This window comes from Electrona antarctica (assembly GCF_951216825.1).
Source record: "Electrona antarctica genome assembly, chromosome: 8".
In the NCBI taxonomy this organism is placed as follows: domain Eukaryota; kingdom Metazoa; phylum Chordata; class Actinopteri; order Myctophiformes; family Myctophidae; genus Electrona; species Electrona antarctica.
The window spans coordinates 1,168,502-1,183,711 of NC_136789.1; the positions used below are offsets into that span (position 1 = coordinate 1,168,502).

At 42.8% G+C, this 15,210-nt stretch overlaps 1 protein-coding gene across 3 annotated transcripts in view; it reads right to left on the reverse strand.

Moving 5' to 3' along the window:
- nrxn2a (neurexin 2a) overlaps positions 1-4,442 on the reverse strand; it is a 191,806-nt gene extending 187,364 nt beyond the window's left edge. For all 3 annotated transcript variants that reach the window (XM_079508488.1, XM_079508487.1, XM_079508486.1), the window contains exon 1: positions 3,653-4,442. In XM_079508488.1, the coding sequence (XP_079364614.1) occupies positions 3,653-4,361 (709 nt within the window). In that variant the 5' untranslated portion in view covers positions 4,362-4,442. The remainder of the gene's footprint in view (positions 1-3,652) is intronic.
- Between the last annotated feature and the right edge of the window lie 10,768 nt (positions 4,443-15,210).

A 15,210-nucleotide genomic window follows, 5' to 3' on the forward strand; every position in this document is an offset into this window, starting at 1 on the left:
CGTTAAAATGTGCCTCAAATCTTTCCGAAAATTGTCATGATTTAGAAAACTTTTTTTTTTTAATTTCGACGTCAGGCCTGAATGGGTTAACTATGCCTGAGGAGGACCACCTTCAAACCTGACTGGACAAAAAGGATCCATTCTACTCACACACAATTCTTTCCCCCACTATCATTCATTGCCTAAATTCTAATCCTAATAAGTGTTGTTAACCACTTTCAACCTGGGATCCCTTTTTTGGGCATGTCATTATCAGCAAAAAGAAAAGTTTCATTAAGGTCTTTCACGATTGTTAACACACACAAATCGAAAACTTGGCACAATTTGCACAACCTTCACTTCATGTACCTAATCGTTCAACACAATTTGCACTACATCACACTCCCTTATCTGCATTAGACTCGACTTTCCTTTACACTCTGATGTCAATTACACATTACCTTGTTGTCCAAACACTACACACAATGTTCAGTTGTTGCACACACTTCTCACATAACATCTCAGAGCATCAACCTACAACACACCTTGCTGTCCAAACACTACACACACAATGTTCAGTTGTTGCACACACTTCTCACATAACATCTCAGAGCATCAACCTACAACACACCTTGCTGTCCAAACACTACACACACAATGTTCAGTTGTTGCACACACTTCTCACATAACACCTCAGAGCATCAACCTACAACACACCTTGCTGTCCAAACACTACACCATGCTGTCCAAACACTACACACACAATGTTCAGTTGTTGCACACATAAATTCTCAAAGCATCAACCTACAACACACAAATAGTCAAATCTCTAAACATTCAGATCTGAGCAATTTGCAATCAGGACTGCAGCATAAAAGGGACTTGAGAGCCTCTGTTTTGTTTGGTGAACAATGGAGAACCTTGAAAAGATAGACAACTAGAGAAGGAGAGGGGTAAGAGTGCGAGGAGGAGGTAGAGGAGTAGGTGGACAGAGAGGAGGAGGAGGAGGGAGAGGAGGCCTAGGAAGAGGGAGAGGAGAAATAAGAAGGAGAATGGTCAATGAGATTCGGGCATCTGTGGTTGACCATGTGCTCAATCATGGTTTGACCATGAGCCAGAGGGTCCAACCCAATCTCAGCCATTACACAGTTGCTGGCATCATTAGAACATGTTTCTGTTCTATTCCTTCCACCTTATTCTCCTTTCCTGAATCGAGGAGTTTTGAGGAGTTCTTTTCAGCTTGGAGGTAGAAGGTATATGAACGGAACCCACAGAGCCGGGTCACACTGGTCCAGGCTAGTAGCCTGGCTAATAAGCCAGACTCAAATCACACTGTTGTGTGGTTTTTGAGCCTGGAGATGCTGTGTATGGATCTTGTTTCCGGGGGGCAGGTTCAAACATTTTCTCTTTGACGCAATTGGTTAGAGCTACTGTCAGTCAAAGGTCTCAAGCATTGAACGTCACTGTACCAAAGCCCGCCCATATTGCATACCGTGTCCCGATTGGCCACACCAGTTCTCTGGTGTAGGAAATGGGCGTACAATTGAGCCTCTCCAGACCGTAATCCGCCGGCAGGCAATTTATTTTTTGCCAACGGCTGATTCGGTCTGGCTTATTAGCCAGGCTACCAGGCTAGGGCTTTAAGCAACTAGTCGACTATTCAACTAGTCGACTAGTAAACTAGGCAACTAGTAAAAATCACTAGAAGTGAAAGCCCTACTCCAGGCCATGGAGGAGGCTTGTGGCACCGTTAGTGTTGAGGCCTGTTAGGGCTTTATGCACCCCTCGAGGCGTTTCTTCCAACGCTGCATGGACAGGGAGAACACTGCCTGTGATGTGGATGAGGCCCTCTGGCCAGACAGGAACCGGAGGCAAGATGGAGGGGGCTGAGCAGGCTGGTTTACAGTAAAAAAAATAATAATAATAATAAATAAATAAAAGTTGGCTGCATATATGTGTGCTGTTTTATGTTTGACTATGAAAAAGTAGGCCTAGACGGAGTCATTATTACAAAAGGAGAAATGGCTCATTCTCCAGAGTCATAATTGTCATTCATGTGTGTTCCATTTCTATGATTGTGTTTTCAATTTTGCACTGTAAATGCTTGGTAGTGTGCAGCAAATGCTTATTGTGTGTACTCAATGAATGGTATGTGTGTGTCATTTGAAAATATGGCTGTGTGTACCAAATGAAAGCACGAGTTAAGAGATTTGATGGCAAAGAGTCATCATGGTTAAAGGAGTGTCAGGGTTTAGCATTTTGTGTGTGAGGTTTTCAGTTTTGTGTGTGCAGTTTTGAGAATACCGTTAGGTTGTGAAAAACGTGTGTTAACAATGAATGAACAAACTGTAATGTACCTTTGACATCTAATAGGCATAGGTAGGACACCAGGTTCAGTTTCCACATTTCAAGTTCTTTGTACCCAGTACAATACATACTTCATCCTGACAAAACATTTCATTCCATGTCACTGTGTTAGGGTCAGATGAGTGGTGTGAATGATATCTCTAGTGTAGACAGAGGACATCCTCTGTGGCCTGTAAAGGTAGCCTACAATAAAGTGGAGCTGGTGGGGGAGAGTCTGAACCTAATGCCAGCATCAGACAATACCGTACACTGTATCGTCCCAGTACACCGACAGGCAGCATTTTACATGTTGTAATTGATCTGATTTTTAAGCACTGTTGTCAATTCCATGAGGTTATATCCTTAACAACAACAACAATTTGCAATTTAGGCAATTAGTAAATCGACCAGCAAAGTGCAAGATTAGAGTAAATGGTATGAACCCAATTCAGCAAATGAAAGGGTAAATGATGAAGTAAATAGAGTGCAAAGAAAACAATTAGGCTGCAAAGTAAATAGGATAACAAATATCCTATGTAAACAAATCAAACCTAGCATGTGCCTGAAGTTCATATGTCATCTAAATCTAATCATTCTCAGAATTTGTGACCAAAACAAAGAGTGTAGCATCTATTGAAATAGCTAGGCAACAAGTAGTGATAAAAAGAAGCAGGGGTGCTATAGGGGGTGAGGTTGGGTCTTCATAGGTGAGTTTTCATATTGTGGCAGAAAAAAAGGAAGCGAGTCTGCAGTCTTGACTGTGTGTGTGTGTGTGTGTGTGTGTGTGTGTGTGTGTGTGTGTGTGTGTGTGTGTGTGTGTGTGTGTGTGTGTGTGTGTGTGTTGTGCGTGCGTGCGTGCGTGCGTGCGTGCGTGCGTGCGTGCGTGCATGCGTGCGTGTGTGTGTGTGTGGAGGGGGGGACTTGGTGTGTTGGCGGGGTTGTAATAGGGAAGGGAGAGACAGACGTCCTGGTGTTAGCTGATCTAAGTAAATAAAAACATTTGATGGTGCCTTTAAGATAAACATAAAAAACAAGCATTGTGCATTGATTGCTTTGACAGCCTTATCACGGAGGTATCTCACTTCCAGATGTGGTTGTGTAATGGCGGGCTTATGTAAAACAATTACATCGTTGACCCATAAAGATCTAACTTTACACAATTTGTCAAATAAACACCCAGGATTTACCATACTCCCACAGAAAGCAGTACCTCAAATATACGTAGATGCCCAAAACTGTCCCCCGCACAGATAATGATAATGGAATTAAAAACACAACTTTGCTTCATGAAAGCATGGGGAAGATGTTTTTTGTGCATTTCGCTCACCTTCATAGCAGTACGCCCCCCTGTAGCCGGTATCGGTGCAGTCGCACAGGACCTCTCCCCTGTGGATGGAACACAAGCCTCCGTTGCTGCAGGGAGAGTGCGTGGCACATAGATAATCCAGATCGTTATGAAGACCTTGACCATCCAGCAGGACCGGATCAGCCTCTCCCACCTTCAGGCTGGCAATAAAGCCCTGGAACGGTGGCTCATACTTGACCGTGCTGGACGTCAGGGCGGACAGACGCACGTCAGGCGAGATCCCACCTACGTAGAGGTCACTGGCCACCACCATTTCACTCCGCTTGGATTTGACCTCAGCCACTTTGTCCTCATTATCTACCACCAGCCGGGTCTGTCTGTGGTTACGCACCAGAAGGATGCGGTGCCAGCGGCGGTCGTTCACACGTGTCTCTGTGTGCAGCGAGGCCGGTTCGGCACAGTGGATTGTGAAGCGCAGCTGCATCCTGCCGTCTGCGATCAAAAGCTCCAGGAAGTCACAGTTCCCACCATCATCCAAGTAGAGCACTAGGGCTTTGCTGATATTCGTTTTCAGGATAAAGCTGAGCTGACCTGAGGCCCTGGCGTCCCACTGGCCGTAGCGTGCCCACTGACCAGGAACCCCCTCGTACTCCAACGCCATGCCCATTACAGTCAGTACCAGCCCAACTAGGAACAATGATAACGAACCCTGGCTTTGACACCTCCTCATGATTCTACTCTACTGGCTGACGCCCTTTGAAGTCAACGTGTTATGAATCCGCCAGAGATGACAGCTGGCGTAACCTGTGTAAATATTTGTTTTCTTTATTATTATTATTAGTTTTTTTGTTGTATTTACCACAAAGCTGTGCAGGAAGAATTGGAATATGTCTCTCCAAGACAAAATTTCTTCAGCTCTCTACCCTGATTCTTTTGGTAGTCTCTCCATCTGGCAACATGTGAAAGAGTGAATAAATTAAAAGACGCATTGCAGAGACGACTATTGAGAATGTACCTGCGACATGGCAGAGTCTTATGATATAGATCTAGAGTGCAGGGGGTCTCAAGCTGGAATGGGAATGTTTCTGGATCTTTTGCTGTTCTAGTTGGGATGTGGCTGAGAAGTAGAGCAAACAATGGAACGGATCGTCAATACTCTGTTTCTTCGTCTTCTCCATCCACCAAGTACGCTGGCCTCCATCCAGCAGTGTTCCAGTCAGTCCCCCAGTGGTTCACTAGGCATACAGCCAAGCAGAAACAGGTGCAGACTCCAACAATTCTCAGCGTCACACCACCCTATAAGACACCAGAATAGAAAAATGTGGTATGAGCGGCTAGGGTAGTTAATTGACAGTTTAGTATACCACAAATCCTTTGTTAATGTTTAAATAATCTTTACTCATTGTAAAACTAATTGGAAGACAAAATAAAAAGAAACATACCACATAACAAATCACATAAATGGCACTTAGAAAAATACAGAAATAATAAATGGGGCAACTGGCGGTTTAACACTGCCAACGTTTTGTACAAATGACTTCCCAAAGATGCCCTGTACAGAGTAGACTACAGTACATTCAAAGGCTGGCACGACTTGTTGTTTTGCTGCAGAGCAAGAACAGCACTTAGGATAATAAAGACATGTAATGGCCTCTTCTCAGTTACAAAACTCAATAATATACTATCGGTAAAAAACAAACCAAAAAAACAAAAACATGTTTATTACCGTACTTTAATCTATGCAAACAAACACGAAATAGCTCTTTAGTTTATATTCTTTCTAAAAACATTGACCTTAATCAGAGGTCATCTTTCAAATGAAACTGAGGCCCAGGATGCGGTCATAATTTGTCCCATATCCAAGGGCATATGTTTAAGTAGGGGAAGCATGCTAACACTACAGCTGTCCTAGGGCACTTCATCCAGCCTCAGTGCAATTTGACCCCAATTGGTCAGATGGAGCAGCCTCATGGGTCACAGTGGGCCATCACCACGGGTCAGAACATTGCCTGCTGGATGTCTGAAGTCTGCCATATTTGACTTATTATTTTAAGGGTGAGGGAAATGACGGTGGAGAATTGACATGCAACACAGGTCTTGAGTCAGATTCATGTCCATAACGGTAGAAGCATTAATTGGCAAAGTCATCTAGGGGTGTTCCCACAGTGAAGAAAAGATGTTGCTAACTTGCAATAGTTAAACGATGCACTTCGATGTAGTCTGTAGTTTCTCTGAATATCCAAACAACTTCCACATGTCAGAAAACATTTAGTTGCTTTAACACAACAATGTGCAGTCTATTACATTAAGCAATATTTTCTTCAAAAAAAAAGGAGTTATCGTTAATTTCAATAACATTTCAGAGAGAGGGAGATTATCTTGTGAGATAAAGACCACACAGAACCAGAACAAAGCTCTATGGACCGCTGTGTGTAAGCCGAGGAGAAATCGATGATGCTTATTATTCATGAATTGAAGCAATCCATGCAATAGAGATACAAACAACTAGGCAACTGACAGCGATGATGCACTGTGGCAAAAGAAAGCAAACTGTAGCACGAAGGCATGGTTAAGCTCTGGTCACTGTCAGCAGTTGGAGAAGAGGTGTGAGCCGTCCAATGGATTCGCATAAAGACAAAATCTAAAAACTATAATTCAGTGGTTCTCAAACGACACCCACATTATTCATACATTTTACAGCGGACCCCCATCTGAAAATATTGTGTGCCAGGCAGGGACCCCCATACAAGATTTGTGTTGTTTAAAAAATATTCCAACTTTCAATCTCATTTCTTTCAAGATATCTTGAAAGATAAATAAGCAAAATAAAGTATTGTTGGCTGGGGTCCCTTTAGACGAGAACAGCGTTTTCGGGGGGTGAAAACACCTTCCAGAGTGGAAATCTTTGAAAACGCTGTTTCCTCCCATCTCCATGTAAACAGGCAAAACGGTGAATCCGCAAAACTTGTGACATCACGGCTCACAACGCTTATATTTATTACATTGATGTAGAGCCGTAGGCGATTTTTGGAGTTCCTAGAATGAGCAAGTGCTCCCTCGCCCCGCTCATCCTACAAATACAAATGTACCGACTAACTAGAGATGGCGATTGTAAATGAGGCAGTGTTCTTTTGGCAGATATTAGCTGGCAGATATAAGACTTCCGGTGGACGACCTCTTCAAAATACGAGTACCCTTAGTAAGAGTAAACTGAATCCATTGAAAAACTATTCATTTGCACATTAAAACTATAAATTAAGCATTTAAACAAGGCTCTACAACACACATTATGTTTCTGTGTAAACATAATGTGTGTTGTCTCCGTGTAAAGGTTGAATACAAAAAACGCAACAGGACTTTGCCGTTTTCTCTGGAGCCCATTTCTGTCTAAAAGTGGCCTAAGTTGCAGACATACTTGAATTGGGTCAGACTTTATTCACCGGTAAAGTACCAGTTCTGCCATATTTGGAGCATCCAAGTTTAATAATGCTACTTACTTATGTGGGAATAAGGTGGACACCACTGAGCGCAAGGATAGCCACAGCACTTGTTTTCCTGCAGTTACCATTTGGTCCTTGACTGAAAACAAACCCTGCATAAACGATGGATATATTTGGACCACCCGATCAAGAGGACAGATTCCATCACAGAATAAGAGTGAGAGGTTAATTAATCGAGGAGCAAATATTCACATCAAAATGTAACAAATTCTTAAATTAAATTAAAGTGTACTTTTGTAGATGGGCTATTTTGAAATAGCTGGGAGTTGTATAGGGTTATGGGGGACCCCCTAGAACCCTCTCAAGGACCCCCGTGGGTGGGATATTTTATATTGCATATTATTGCAAATAAAATGCAATATAAAATGTATACAAAATTATAATAGAGGCTGGTATAGCGACAAGGGTGGATAATTGCACTTGTTGAAAGTGTACACAGAGGGTAGCAACATAATCCACCCACATACTATAGAAGCATAGAGATCTGGGAGTGAGGAACAGTCGCACGACCCTTTCCACAAGTGTCACTTGACAAAATGTATTGTCAACTAAAAAAAAAAGTTTCTAGCAACGAACAAAAGCAATAGTCTTGCTGCTAGAAAAACATAGTAGAGTACAGAATGGCACGAACAAAGGATGTGCCTACATACTGTCACTGAACAAGAGTGAAAGGTTAGGAAGTTGCCAACACCCTTGGGGCTTGTCTTTCCACATGCCTCCTCTGCCTGTGGCAGGGCATTTGTTTGTTTCTCATTCATATTTTGATGGACACATTGGCTGAGAGACATTGTGCAAGGCAATGTAGCAATTCTCTCATGAGATGCTGCTTTATCAGCACTCCAGCCTCAGCAACCTAGGTAGCTGTGGTACGCAAGCCTTTTCCTTGTTTTTAGCTAGTATTTCAGATTTGTTGGCAGAGCAGAGACAAAATAGAAAAACCTTGTCTTGTATTGAATTACTGTACATGCATTATGGGCATGGCTGATTCCAGGAATTTCAATTGTCACATTCCTGTGGCGATAAAAAACAATTGTGTCACTCTTTGAGACCTCTGAGATCCTAGTGATCCTACACATCTGCCTGAAGCTCGATTCAGTGTTTTACATGTCAAAAATAGCAGACTTACAAGCCCACAACGCGTTGAATAAGCAGTGAAGCACTTGAGACCATCGTGAGATGGAGCATAAATTAGGCTTTACACATTTCACCAGAGCGGTCAGAGCCCATGGTCAGTGTACTGTAAGTGAGGAACAGGGATCTGTTTGTGTCTTGAATACTGTAACAGCAGGGATGAACACACAGGCTGCACCGTGGTTAAAGACCGTCTACTTACTACACTTCTGACCAGCATTGCAATGACATCTATCATTTCACTTGTATTTTTTGAGGGGCACTAGACCCTCCTATATTCAGCTATAGTGTCGATTAAATTCCCCTTGACAATGAATGGAGAATTTACGTCATATGTGGACAAGCAAATCGTCTATTTTTGTCCTACACAAATTCCCATTGACAATGAATGGATGATGTATGCTGATAAGAGCGCCCCTCACTTCACATGGGTGCATGTGAATTCTAATACACTCAGGAAGAATACACATTTACCCAGATTTACTGGATACAAAGGGAAAGTTACAAACAGATAAGATTGTACTGAATTGCAAATGTTTAGCCCCACTACTAGCGGCATGCTGTTGGGTGGATGCTGATGTTGGACAGTCTGTCCAATAATCATTTGTGCGCCTACAGTACATTATGAGCACCTTTGAGCACATTCATACTCCCCAGAGGATGAACTGCTATTGATAACCATTTTAATCAACCCTCTGACCTAGATGCTAGGCTAGAGTCAGTTCAAAAAGGTCAAAGCAAGATATTTGTATATAAAGAAAAATACCTATACAGCTTTCAGTATAAACACTACTAATTGTGGTGCCCTCGTGGCCTTTCCTCTAGCAGGAATATACAATAGGTACCCCTGCCCAATTAACTTCAGGATTCCTCTCTTGGAACCACACTAGCCTGGGCTTTAGGTATTACAGTACAGTATGTGGAACCTCATGTAATTGGTGAATTACGTGAGGTTTTGCAGCTCATTCACATCTGAAACTTGCTTACAATAAATGCACTAGTGCTCCCAATCTCTTGAGCAGGCCTCCAATTGTGTTGGTCTTTATCTCAACGAGACAAAAACTGAATACGTAAATATATGCAAATACAACAATAACCACGTTATCAAAACACTTAACAACACTCCTCTGAAACAGGTTGATGACTATTAGTACTAGAAGTATTTGGGTTCAGATATATCTTCTTCCCAAAAGGACTTTCAAACTAGGAAGGGTATGGCCTGGTCAGCCTGCAATGACATGCATAAGATCTGGTCATCCCAGCTTCGTAAGAGGTTCAAAGTAAAAATATTTAGGACGAGCCGATTCTACTCTATGTCCGAGACATGGACACTTTCAAAGAAATTAGAGAAACGGCTGGATGGCACTTACACCTGCCTTCTAATGAGAGCGCAAAATCTCTCTTGGAAGAGCCACCCATTGACTTCTCTAATATACGGCAACCTTCCCCGTGTTTCTTCACTAGTCCGATCCAGAAGAACACAGTTTGCTGGCCACTGCTACAGAGCTGATCATGAGGTTATATCTTCCCTTCTTCTCTGGAATCATGCCTCAAAGCAGACCAGAGGAATAAAACTGTCGTTCCCTGATGTCATTGCTAGGGACACATGCATCAGTAAGCTGGAACTGGCGATGGCAATGAATGCCCGGGAAGTCTGGCGTGGCATTGTGAAATCCATGATCTCAACCACGGTCGAAAAATGATGATGAGTGCTCCCAAACTGTGGGACAGGACCCACTGGTAGGCTGTGAATGTATTGCAAATTCTAGGCCCCCAAATAATTGATTTTAGTAACAAAGTAGTTGCGTTATACAGAGTCATACAACAAGAGAGGAACCCGTTTTAATTGCTACTGTATCGAGTGAACTGAAATTTCAGTAACATTTGATGCTATTTTTCATAACCAGTGTAGGAAGATATTTATATGGAGGTCCTGCTCCGGTTCCATGAAAGACATTGGAAATGGACTAAATGCAGGGTGAAGTTTGAGCAGAAAATGCATTAACTCCACCACTGCATCCATTGTACAGACTCGAGGAAATCCGCATCACAAAAGCCAAATTATATATTAAGGATACTTTTACTGATTGCTAAGAAAAGTATAACAGTAAATTGGAGGGAGGTAAAACCACCTACTATAACCCAATGGAAACAGAGACTGAAGCAGGTTTATATAATGGAGGAAATGACGGCAAGGTTACAATTAAAAATGGAAAGTTTCATACTTAAATGGACTTCTGTAATATTGTACTTGTGTTTCGGTGTATGTGTAGAGGTCTAAGAGTGCTGAGTAGGGGTTGTTGAGTCTATAAAAATGCTTCGAATGTTGGATATCTGCTGTATATTGTATTGTATTGTGAGTCATGTCTCCTGCTGTTCCCTGCCTTGTCCTGTACTGTCTGAAGAATGCTGTATTTTTGAAGTTTGTCAAGCTGTTTTTCTGTTTTTCTTTGATTTCTTTTATTGTCTCTGTTTTTGTTATGTATTTTTGTTTTCTTGTATTCACATTTATGTTTGATTTCTGTTTCATTGTTCGTGTTTCATTTTTTGAAATAAAAAAAACAAAACAAAACAAAAGCCAAATTATGGTTGAAGAGATTATCATTAACAGAGAGTTTGCCATAATTATAATTATAACTAAAACTTATCCTGTAGGATTTGTGTGCTTTTATCAGATCTTGGTTCTATAGAGTCCAAACTTTCTGAAGTTGATACATTCCACATTTTCAGACCCCACCCATTTTCTGGGGGGTCATCTATTTTGAGACCTCCAAGAATTGTTTAATTTCAAACATGCTGGTAAAGAATCTAAACTGTCTGACACGTCCTTCATGTGAAAAGGTTCGAGGTATTTTGGTTTTGGGGTATTTTGGGGTATAACTCTGGAGGTTGAAAATGTTGCATCAGTGATTTGCAGAGGGTCAGGATAACTCCAAAAACTGGCAGAGTCTTTCATCAGTGCATGAGCCCTATAGGCCACCCTGCAGAATCCTTTTAACTTTGGCTGGACGGGATTCTGAGGCAACGGTGCCATCAGCCTCCTCATTACCAGCAGCATCAGTAGCCTCATCATCCTTAGCATTCCAGCGCGTCCCGCGTCATCGTCATATCGCAGTCATTATTCATCGTCCTCTTGATCTTCTCCTTGACACACAACCCGTATCACTGCATCAGTTCTTATGCTGATGCTGATACAGCCTGTAGACATTCCACATGATAAAGAGGCAGAGAGATCTCCAACGTGAGTGGCGGCGATGTGAAGAAGGAATTTCGGCACCTGTCCTGCACTGTGAGAGTGCAAAGAGAGAGAAAGGAATGCTGCATTCTCGATGAAATATCAAGCCAGCCTGATTACAGTTTTCTTTTCCAAAGGGTGAGCATGCAGTCTAGTCCCTTTTGTATTTTTTCCTGTATTGAGAGACACAGTAGAAAAGCTGTGAATGAAGCAGTAAAAGAAAAGCTCTGGGAGGTTTCGATCCTTAGGCTAACAGGAGCAGAAGTCGTTCCGCTGATAAGCGTCTTAGCCACTATGCTACGGGTCGGTGATATGATGACCTTACATCATCAGCAGTTTAAAATGTGACCATGATCTTCCTTCAAAGAGAGTGTGCACCTCATACTAGCTTAGTAGCCTACAATCCACGTTTAGAATTTCAATTCAGAATATTCACTTGCCGGAAAAGTACAAAGAGGAAATAAATTATCAAATGAGAAAAGATAAAAACCAAAATAAACCCAAACAATGTCTTTCACCGTAGTGAATTCAGTGCAGTTTTGGCTTCGTGAAATGCTTGGAGTGCACGTTCATGCGCGCAATCTCCTCTGCAACTGGCCACCTGGCTGTGCATTTTGTTCCAGGAAGTGACAGGTGTGAGCAGGCAGTGCTGCAGCCTTGGCTGCTGCCTCTGCCTTGGATGTTGTGCTCATGTGCGCATTCTGTGCAAGTCACATTATCACACCCCATTTGCTCTGTCTTGTCAAGGCATTGTTTGAATAAAAAGAATGAGCTGATTGCAGCCAGATTGCGGGAAAAAAAGGAGAAAAAATGAATAAATTATACAGCCAGTCCCTGCTGTGGTAAATTCTGCGCGCATGTATGTAAAGTAGGTTTGCCAATGCTCATGAATGACAATGAGAGTAGTAAGGGGGGATGAGAGTGAGGGGTACCCACACCCTGTGTCTGTTTATATGTCCCTTTGTATGGATGTTTATTTATTTTAATGAAATAAGGTATGTCGTCTGGTATGTCCCTCTTGAATTCTTATAAAACACAAACAGGTACAATACAGTCCTGTATAGCCAGATGATCAGATATCTATGATAATCTGGCTACATAACATTACACCTGATTTATAATTTGTGCACCAGTACCACACACAACTGTCCTTATTATATCATGAGCTTGCAGCAAGTGTGTGTGTGTGTGTGTGTGTGTGTGTGTGTGTGTGTGTGTGTGTGTGTGTGTGTGTAATGAGCATGTTAATGGTATGATTACAATGTGACATAGCTCTGTTTACAAAATGCTGTACCCCCTCCAACTGTATACTTTCCCCATTTGTAACTGTTTTTATTGAATTTTGGCACTTGCAAACGTATGTTTTCTCATGCCAATAAAGCTCCTTTGAATTGAACTGATTGCATAACTTATGTTTCCATGAAGTACAGTACAGTACAGTATGCTTACATATCGCCACTAGAGTCATGCTAATGCAGCACTTTGAAAGTCCTACAGAGGAATGTTTGGTCACACCTGCACATTGCTGCACAATAAATGCAGACAAAAAAGGAATTGGCCAATAGTTTGAGCTAAGCACAGCAGAACTGATTAACTTGTGCTATGCGCTTGTAAACCATAAAAGGAATTTTGTGGCTGACATCTGCACAAGTCAGTGGTTCTTACAGTTCACAAACAAACCCCAAGTCATTTATTTAATTTAACTTTATTATATTTTGGGGGGCCTTTCAGCTAACTGGAAAGTGAGGTGGAAAGAGGAAGGGAATGCTAGACAGGCCTGTAAGCAACAACTGAACCGGGGATGCTGCAGTTGTGGGGGTGGACTCACTAACAGGTTGAGCCACTGTGGCACCGTGCAACGGAAATAATTCACTCAACATTCCAAAATGGAGGAGGCTGGCGAGGAGGAGACAAGCAAAGAAATTAGAATTTACTAAAAATGTAATAGCTTCTGGCATCACAAGTATGGTTTTCCTTTAAAGAATCTCTTCTCAACCTATGCATCAAGGCAAGGCAAGTTTATTATTATTATTTCATCAACAAGGCAATTAAGAGTTCTTTACACGAAACATTAAGTGCATTATGACGAGGCAGGCCACCATATCCGTTTAATCTACCGGTCTGAGAGATCAGAACGGGCCTCTCAATAGATCAAGCAGACCATCCTATAATAAAAATCACACCTGTGTGAAGTAAGTGGTGCAACTCCTTGTGCAACTCCTTGTGGGGGTCCCCGGAACACCCAGGCCCCCAGGAACGCGCCCAGGGGGCCGGGCCGGTTCCGGCGAGCCGCCCTGCGTCCGAAACCGTTGTCCCCAGGAGGTCCCTGTACTGTACTGTACTGTACTGTACTGTACTGTACTGTACTGTACTGTACTGTACTGTACTGTACTGTACTGTACTGATACACCTGAAATCATCATATATAGTGTGTGATAGGCTGCACAACAGTGACACTTGGTTTTGAAAACCAACCAAATGCAATTTCCGTGCTCAGACACAGCCAGCCAGCCACCCAGCCAGGCACACACAAAGCTACTTAAGGAAGTGGTTGCACCACTTAAAAAGGGGCGCAAGGGGCGCTCTTATCATCATACATCAGCCAATCAAATCATCACATTCCGTGCTACAAATAGTGTTTGTGAAACACTAACACGTGCTACAAACACATCTACACACAAAGCTGTGCATAGGAAGGGCTAGCGCCCCTCAAAAATTCCCCCAGCTGGCAGGGCACAGTCACGTAACTCTGACATAACCATAAACCAGTAAGACGTCCTGAGGGCTAGAAGCGACCACGCATCCGCCTGGGTGACGGCAGACTGCTGGGCTGGCGCTTTGGCATGGGGGGTCAGTACAACATATGGAATGAATTCTGGACTGGCCATATATGGAACGTGTCTTGATTGTACAGGGTTTGATGAGGTCTGGTCAGATCAACACATGGAATGTCTGAACAGTCAGCTCCATATATGGAGATATAAGGGTGGCAGCGGGGGCAGTGTCTGGCCATATATGGAGACGGCCATATATGGAGCGTAGACGACCATATGGTGGCGTGACGTGTTACGAGGCGTAACGGACTGACGGCCATATATGGTGGTGTGACTGACGGTTCGACAGTTTTTCAAGTTTTCATAGTAATCTGGGACCTACGGTCACAAAAAAACGTGTGTTGGTTAACCTCAATGTGTCAGTCAGCTCCATATACGGGCACAAAACGGGGCATGCCCATAAATGGAAACATACTGATGACTTCAGCGATCTCCATATATGGGCAAAAAAGGGACAAGAACTGACAGATACAGAGGTCGATCCAGTTGTCCAGTGCCACAGATCTGACCGCTATACACATTATGGTCAATGTGCATATATGGGAGCGACCAACTTCAAACTGGGCGCAGCAGCAAGGACTGGAGGGAGTGCAATGCCCACCGCCAAGTAGTTTGTATATCCAGTTGTCCAGAACCACCGATCAAACCAATATGCCTATTACTATACTATATGGGTTTATTACATAGCTTTGTTGAATGCTTGATTCTGATTGGTCAATCGCTGAATTCAGCAGTGTGTTATTTCTTGATAACAGACCGCTCCGCTCTATAACAGACCGCTGCCTAATCAAACCCTCTGAGCACCTGCTGGGCCCCGCTGATTTACTGCTGTTTCCAACATGACAGCCATGTCATGTTGGCTTCGCCTCGGTGGTTAAA